The sequence below is a fragment of the Nicotiana sylvestris genome, chromosome 12 (assembly GCF_000393655.2).
Source record: "Nicotiana sylvestris chromosome 12, ASM39365v2, whole genome shotgun sequence".
Classification (NCBI taxonomy): Eukaryota; Viridiplantae; Streptophyta; class Magnoliopsida; order Solanales; family Solanaceae; genus Nicotiana; species Nicotiana sylvestris.
The window spans coordinates 166,805,640-166,814,354 of record NC_091068.1 but is presented as its reverse complement, the minus strand read 5'-3'; the positions used below and the strand labels follow the sequence as shown (position 1 = coordinate 166,814,354).

Here is an 8,715-nt window from a genome sequence, read left to right as displayed (position 1 = left end):
ATCTTGCATTATGCATTTTTTTCCGTACTCGCACCTTGGCACATAAAGTGGTTCAGACATTTGTTAAAGCGTAAAAAAAACCTTGCTTTTATGGAAATATTTGCTATTGATTATTGTTAAGCGCAGAAAATAACTAGAATGTGCTCCGTTATTTATAGGCAAGACAACACACAAAATGTAGTATTTAACCGCGCTATACATATTGATTTTTCTGAAACGAAACAGCTTTTTCGCAGTCGGTCAGCTTCTCTTCAAGTATTATGCTATGAAATTTCAGTTTTCATATTGGTCTTCTTTACTAACGCCAATAAGTTGAAACTATCATATTTTCATCCCAATTCAAAAGGTCATGTTAGATAATAAAATGTAACAAGACTGTGGAACACAATTTTATTTGATAAATATTACAACATAAACAAGTACAAATACTTATTACAAAAAATATTACGAAAATAAAACACTAGGTGTATCCTTGATAGTTGAGTACATAAGACGAACTTGCAGCATGAGCTAGATTACCACGGCTACCCAGACCATCTGAAGGACATTTACGACGGCCGTGTCTTGTTTGCGAGCATATTCCCCATTTATGCGCATAAACGGTATCACCAACATCCATTTGGTTTCGTATGCGGGTTATCTTTTGCACTTGCAGCTTGCACAAATAGTCCTTGTTACACAACATTTTAAATGGTTTCGGCGGTCAATAATGCTCAGCACCCAATGGCCGCAACTGCCCACTATATATGTTTACGTATACAGCAACATTGTATTGCCTATCAACATAGTTGGTTGCCCCTAAACCAACTTGTTGAAAGCACTTCATGGCATGTGCGCACGCCATATGGTAAATGGTCCATTTCCCACATGAACACATCCTGCTGGCTTCATTCACGGTTTATAGATTATTCCCCCGGTGTTTGCAGATAGCGGTGCGAACTTCAAAAGCACCCCGGTCATGATCATACTGTAAATATGAATGTTAATGTGCTTGCCTCCTATATTTCTCAAATCTTCTCATCGGTATTGGCATAAATTGAACACCTCTATCCATAAATTCCGATGCAGCTCTATGCCTTTCTTCTGTTTGAATGTCATCCGAACCATGGTAGTGACAGGCAATCCACGTGCAGACTTCAATAAGCCGTTGAATGACTCTGACACATTTGTAGTAAGGGCTCCCCATCGTCTACCACCATCAGCATACAATGTCCACTTGTGAAGCTCATGTCCCATCAGCCAATTATAGACTCTTTCGTCTAACTACTGGATCGCTTCCATGCGCCTCGTGAATTTGCATTGCTGGTGCTTAGTTGCAGCCATCGACATTAAATCATGCAAGGCCTTGTTGGGATATTTCTTCTGGAAATTCGCCTTCAAGTGCCTCACACAGTAACAGTGGTATGCATAGGGTTCCTATCATTCAGGCAAATGTCATACAGAACTTAAAATACCACCATGCCGATCAGATATTAGATAAATACCTTAACGCTGTTTGACAACGTGCTTCTTCAAGTGGTTCAAAAAAAGCGTCCACGTCTCTTCGCTTTCATTAGAACAAATGGCAAAAGCTAGTGGAAATATTTGTCTGTTGGCATCTACTGCAACTGCGATCAAAAGCTTAATATCATACTTTCCATAGACATGAGTACTGTCTATGAAAATTACTGGACGACAATGCACAAAACCATCAATTGCCGGTTTAAATGACCAGAACACATAGTTGAAAATATATTTCAGTATTACCGGACTCCGCTCATGCCTCCATTCAACAACAGTCCCGGGGTTAAAGTATTTTAGTGCGGCCATGTACCTGGGTAGAGATGAAAATGACTTATCCCTGTCACCTAAATAATTTCAAATGCATGTTTGCACCTGAGATATGCCTTTCTTTTGGTTATAGTACACCCATATTTCTGATGGACGGCTGTAATACACTCTTTGATCTTGTACCTAATGGACACTTCCAAGTGTGGAATCAAGACAAGAGAAATCAAATCTACATCCAAGTTAAAACGATTCTGATTGAATGTGTCCATTTCACATTTGTGGGTGCTAATATATTTACCCACTTTCCACAACCCTGTTTCCTTCCTGATCGCACGCAACATCCAATTACAACCCAAAAAGTGTCTACGGCATTTGACCTTATATACCTCCGGAGTTGACTCCCATACCATCATCTCACGGCACTCTCTTACGTTGTACATTTTTACAGTCCTGGTTAAACGAGCTTTATCGAAAAAATACATGCCATTTGCTAGCACCGTTGGTCTATACTCATCTCACATTGCTAACCGAAAATTGTCAGTATCCCTTGTAAGGGCATCCACATCCGGCATACTTGGCAAATTATCAAGGTAGGGAATATTCCGCTCATAAACTAACACGTAGGACTCGTACACTCTTGGTCTAACGGGAGGTGGAAGAGCATGCTCCTTCGTCAGCTCAGGTTCGACATTCACTTCCTCTTCCTCATCACCCTCGTCAGGGAAGGGTGTGTCATCTCCAGACTCATCGGCATTGTTGTCCTAATCATATTATCGTCCTGACTCTGCGCATCTGTCAAATCACGAGTAAATACGTCGTCTACGGGCAATCGAGTGAGGTCAGGACCATCAAGTTTCTCGTTTTCACTACACAAAAAGAACAAAATGATAAGCTACTCAAATTGATAAATATTTTACATATAGCTATATCACTTCACTTACAAGTCGTACTGCGTTGACATTCCATGATAGACATTTTCTTGTTGGTGATGACTCCCAGATGGACCACCGTGATCCAACACGCCAGAACTACGCATATTCCAACTGGGCGTGGGGTCATAAATTATAAAATTCATATCCGAATGGTACCCCCTATATAAAATATGAGTATTAATACAAATTCAATTCAATAAAAAATAAAGATCGTAACAGAAAGGAAAATTGAAGTTTACCAGTCATCTTGTGGATTATGTAAAGTGGGAGAGAAATTATTTCCTTGCTCCTCGTTCGCTCGCGGATATAAGTTAAGATCCGGCCAAACTCTTTCAGCTGGAACCTGTTGAGCTAAAATTGCTCCAGAATAACCACCCGATAACTGGGGATTATCCCTGCTTTGTGCAATCTCATTATTGCTAACATCTTCGGCCTTGACATACATTTACAACAATTTTATCACAATAAACTCCTTGTATTCATCCAGAATCCGCAAAAAATCTCTAAGAGTTTCATCATCTTCGATATTAAACTTAGAATAACAAGCAAACCCCTATGGAGTCACAGAATACAAAAATCTAACTGTTACTTTAACGTTCACCGAACGTTTCCTCACACTCATTGTTTTGCGTAACAATGATACCAATTTATCGTACTCCATTGTAAGAGGCAATTTAACATGACAATGTGGAGATGAACTATACCTCACAAAGTTATTCTCCATTACAACCTCACCCCCCTCCCACCAATATAATGAAACCCTTATTTTTGGCTCTTCAGATATTATAAAATATGCTTGATAACAAGAAGAAAAGTTTGAACGGAAGTTAGAATATTTTTTGAATGGATTTTCATAAAATCTTAACGCCTTTAAATAAGGCAATGCCTAGCTCGAGGGGCTGAATTTTTTGATGTATAGTGAGGTATTACACCGCACTATACCCATTTGAATTATTGTTATATCAGTTAACCACAGGAGACTTATGTTGGGTTTTTAAGCTATTAATGCTTAAAATAGGTTGAATGGGAAATGGAGGGAAAAATGAAATATTTGAGTAATATTTGAGTTTCCCTCCTTGATTGTCCCATATGGGAAGAGGAAAAGGTTTTTGATGGGTATATAAGTAATTGCTCTTCTTCTAGCTCATAAAGAGTTGAGAAGAAGGCAAGCCTCACGCCATTGTTGTCGTCGCTCGCTCGCTCGCTCGGTTCGGCTTCGGCTTCGGCTTCAGTCAAATGATCGATCGATTGATTAGTTTTTGGACCAAATTTATTTGTTAATAGTAAATATTAACAAAAATATTATTTAATATTTGGTTTAATAACAAAATACTAATATTAAATCCAATTCAGTTATTCAATTTTCAGTTTTCTATTTTTGTAACAGAAAATTATCTACCCTTCAATTTTCCCTCTTTATTGTTGAGTAAATAGCCATTTACGTTATGGCATTTATTCTTTGGCCGTTTTGCAAAAACAGCCATTCTGAAGAGCTGCATCTCTTCATATTTCAGCCCAACTTTGGCTATAAATACAAGTCCATTCTCTCAGATTTTCCATACGAATTTTCTGAGTTCCTTTCCTTTCTTCTGCATATTTTAACTTCAAAGAAAGCAACAGTAAGTGTGATTTGCTACCGAACTTTGTGTTCGCTGAAATACTGGGGTTTGAAGCACCACTACATCAGTGTGTAATTCGTTCTATACAGGAAGGAAATAATCCATAGCCTTGGGTACTAGGAGGGGATTAAATTCCTTAAGGAAACACTGTGAATTCAATGGGCTCGAATTATTTTTTTATTTCGTTTACATTTCTGTTTATGTTATTTTATTTTCTCTAGAATTGTTTTACAAATACAGATTACTAACAAGCTTAAGGAATTTAATATATTTTATGTATTTGTGTTATACTCGCTATTTCTTGAGAGTAAAACCTTTGTAGTTTTGTACTATATTCGAGATTAAAATCTATATGATTTTAATGTTTGTGTCATTCTTTTACAGAAATGACGAATGACAACGGAAACCAAGCTGTTCCGATGGTAACTGCCAATGCCTCAACGAACCGAACAATACCGGCAACATTGGCACCGACGGAGAAACCCGAAAAATTTTGCGGGATTGATTTCAAGCGCTGGTGTTACGACCCGAATTTTTCACCCTCGGGAGTCGTGATGACGCCTACTGATGTGAGCTAGACAAGCCAATTATTGAACAAATTACTTTTTTTTACCCATTTTATACACTTTAACATTTATAAAACAATAACGTGTAAACAGCGAAAATTTAGAATAAGCGGAAGAAAAGCAATAAAATATCTGAACATGTAACTAATACAACTGTTTAAGCCTTAACTACCCAGATCTGGTGTCACAGTACCACAGACGATCTAAGAGTGCTAAATACAAAGTTTGAAAATAAAGATACACTATTTCCGAATCAAAAAAATGAAACAGGAAATAAGGGATAGAGGAGACGCCACGGCCTGCGGAAGCCTACAGGTCTACCTTGGATCTCCGCGTGGACTGAAGGTAGCTAAATCTACGGTCCAAAAGCCGCTCTAGGATCTGCACATAGTGCAGAGTGTAGTATCAACACAACCGACCCCATGTGCTGGTAAGTGCCTAGCCTAATATCGATGAAGTAGTGACGAGGCTAGGACCAGACTACCAAACAACCTATGCAATTCAACTATATACAGCGAAAAAGAAGAACGGATATAAACAGTCAAATATGGGAGGGGCATGCTGCGGGAGAGATATCAATTCAGAACAGAAAAACAACAGGTAATTGAAAGAAACAACATATCTCGGATATCAACAAACAACCAGAATCAATAAGTGCACGGCATCACCCTTCGTGCTTTTACTCTCGTCCTCACCAAAGCAATCAAGTAATGAAAATGTGCACGGCATCACCCTTCGTGCTTTTACTCTCGTCCTCACCATATAATCAATATAATCGACACAGAATGGTACATCGTGCGGCACGGTATCACCTTTCATGCTTTACACTATTTCCTCACAAATCATACACGACATTACCCTTCGTGCTTTAACACTCTCTAACCAAAACAATACACGACATTACCCTTCATGCTTTAACACTCTTCCTCACCCAAACAACAATCACAAATAATAGGGCAAGGGAATAAATAAAATTACAATAAGAATCCCGACAAGGGAACAATAGTTCAACTATCAAGTCCCAGCAATGGAATAACATCAAAAGAAGCATCAACATCCCGGATAGGGAGATAATCATCAAAAAACAACAAATTCTCGGCAAGGGAGATAATATAATGATTCGCTTCTCTTTTTCACTTTTACTTCACAACTTTGAGCCAAAGCTCTAAAAGGTTCAATTTCCACTTATACTTTCACATTTCATTGTACAACTTGAGCCAACACTCCTCAATATTCAAATATCACAATTACTTCCACAAACTTTTCCCAATAATAGAAATCATCATCAAAGCATAAATAATATAACAAAGCCATAATAATCACAATATAAGACTCACAGGCATGCTTGACACTAACGTATAGATTCTCGTCACCATGCCTATACGTCGTACTCGACAAATACTACATAACAAATAGGACTTGACTCCTAATCCCTCAAGCTAAGGTTAGACCAAACACTTACCTTGATGCCACAAACACAATTCATGTCTCAATTATCGCTTTACTCTTTGATTCCACCACCAATTCGCTCGTATCTAGCCACAAGTTACTTAATTACATCAATAAACACTAAATGAATCAACTCCAATGCATGAAAATGAGTTTTTCAAAGTTTTACCCAAAAAGTCAAAAATCGGCCCCGGGCCCACATGGTCAAAACTCGAGGTTCGAATCAAAATCCGATTACCCATTCCCCCACGAACCCAAATATATAATTTATTTTGAAATCGGACCTTAAATCGGGGTCCAAATCCCCATTTTTTGAAAAACCTAGTTTCTACCAAAAACACCCAATTTCCCCCATAAAAATCATTGATTTTGAGTTGAAATCATGTTATAAGATGTGAATGATTGAAGGAAACGAGTTAAAATTGACTTACAATCGATTTGGAAGAAGAGTTGTTCTTGAAAAATCGCCCTAGGGAGTTTGTGTTTTGAAAAGATATGAAAATGATTGATTTTCGGCTAAGTATAAAAATTGCAGGTTGCAGGTATGGGAATTGCGAACCCCGAACTCTGCTATGTTCGCATTTGCGAAAGTAGTATCGCATTTGCAAAGTCGCATTTGCGACTGAGGTCTCGCATTTGCGACTAAGGGGGATTCCAGGCAGATGTTGCATTTGCGACAAACATTTCGCATTTGCAAAGAAGGCAGCCCAGGCCATCTCTCGGATTTGCGATACATTGCTCGCATTTGCGAGACAGGCTTCGCAAATGCGAAGCCTGCAGGCCTGAAGCATAATAGTAATTCCCTAAGTTGAAATTTCACTTCGTGACCTATCCAAAACTCACCCGAGCCGTCGGGGCTCCAAACCAAACATGCACACCAATCTTAAAATATCATGCGGACTTGCTCGTGCATTCAAATCACTAAGATAACATCAACAACTAGGAATTTAGCATCAAAATCATGAAATTTTCCTAAGAACTTCAAATTTTCAATTTTCTCAAAAACGATCCGATTCACGTTGTTTCAAGTCCGTTTCTTACCAAATTTCACAAACTTATCTTAAATCACATATAAGACCTATACCGGGTGCCGGAACCAAAATACAAGCCTGATGCCATCAAGTTTTAATCACAATTCATTTCTAAAACTCATAAACAATTTCAGAAAATAATTTTCTTTAAAAATTCATTTCTTAGGTTTGGGACCTCGGAATTTGATTCCGGGCATACGCCCAAGTCCCATATTTTCCTACGGACCCTCCGGGACCATCAAATCACGGGTCCGGGTCCGTTTACCCAAAATATTAACCGAAGTCAAATTAATTCATTTTATAGTCAAAATTTATTATTTTTCATAGATTTTCACAAAATAGCTTTCCGGCTACGCACCCGTAATGTGCACGCAAATTGAGGTGATGCCGAAAGAGGTTTTTAAGGCGTCGGAATGCAGAATTCACTTTTAAAACAAGTGATGACCTTTTGGGTCATCACAACTGGCAGCAAAAGATGTTCTTCTACTTGACTACTCTAAGTCTCCAGAAGTTCATCAATGAAGATGTTCCGGTGATGTCCGATGAAACTCCAGAGACTGAACGCTTTCTCGTGATTGAGGCATGGAAGCATTCAGATTTTTTGTGTAAGAATTATATTCTAAGCGGGCTGGAGGATGTTGTGTATAACGTCTACAGTGGCGTGGAAACGTCAAAAGAACTGTGGATTGTGCTTGAAAAGAAATACAAAACTGAAGATGTTGGGTTGAAGAAGTTCGTTGCTGCAAAGTTTTTGGATTACAAAATGGTAGACAACATGTCTGTTATTACCCAAGTCCAAGAATTGCAAGTGATTATTCACGATCTTATTGCTGAAGGTATAAGTAGAATTAATACTAGTGTTGGTAGTATTAATTTTATTATGTTTACTAACAGAATTTTCATTGAAGGTCTTGTCATCAATGAAACATTCCAAATAGCAGCGATGATTGAGAAGTTGTCTCCGTTGTGGAAGGACTTCAAAAATTATTTGAAACACAAACTCAAGGAGATGTCCCTTGAAGATCTCATTGTTCGGTTGAGAATTGAAGAGGTCAATAAAGCTGCTGACAAGAGAGGCCGTGTAAACTCAACAATAATGGGAGCAAATATTGTTGAAGAGAATAAAAAGAGGAAGAAGGCTTCTGGACCGAAATACAACCCAAGCAAGAAGTGGTTCAGTGGAAATTGCTACAATTGTGGAAAAGCCGAACACAAATCTACGGAGTGTCGTGCTCCGAAGAAAGACAAGAAGAAGGGTCAAGCAAACATGGTTGAAAAGCATGATGATGTTGATGACTTGTATGCCATGCTTTCCGAATGCAACTTGGTGGGTAATCCTAAAGAGTGA

The 8,715-nt window shown here is 38.4% G+C and overlaps 1 protein-coding gene across 1 annotated transcript; it reads left to right on the top strand.

Moving 5' to 3' along the window:
• The first annotated feature begins 7,842 nt into the window (after positions 1-7,842).
• Positions 7,843-8,715, top strand: LOC138884077 (uncharacterized). Its single transcript, XM_070164820.1, has one exon. It carries the CDS (start codon positions 7,843-7,845, stop codon positions 8,713-8,715), a length of 873 nt encoding a protein of 290 aa, XP_070020921.1.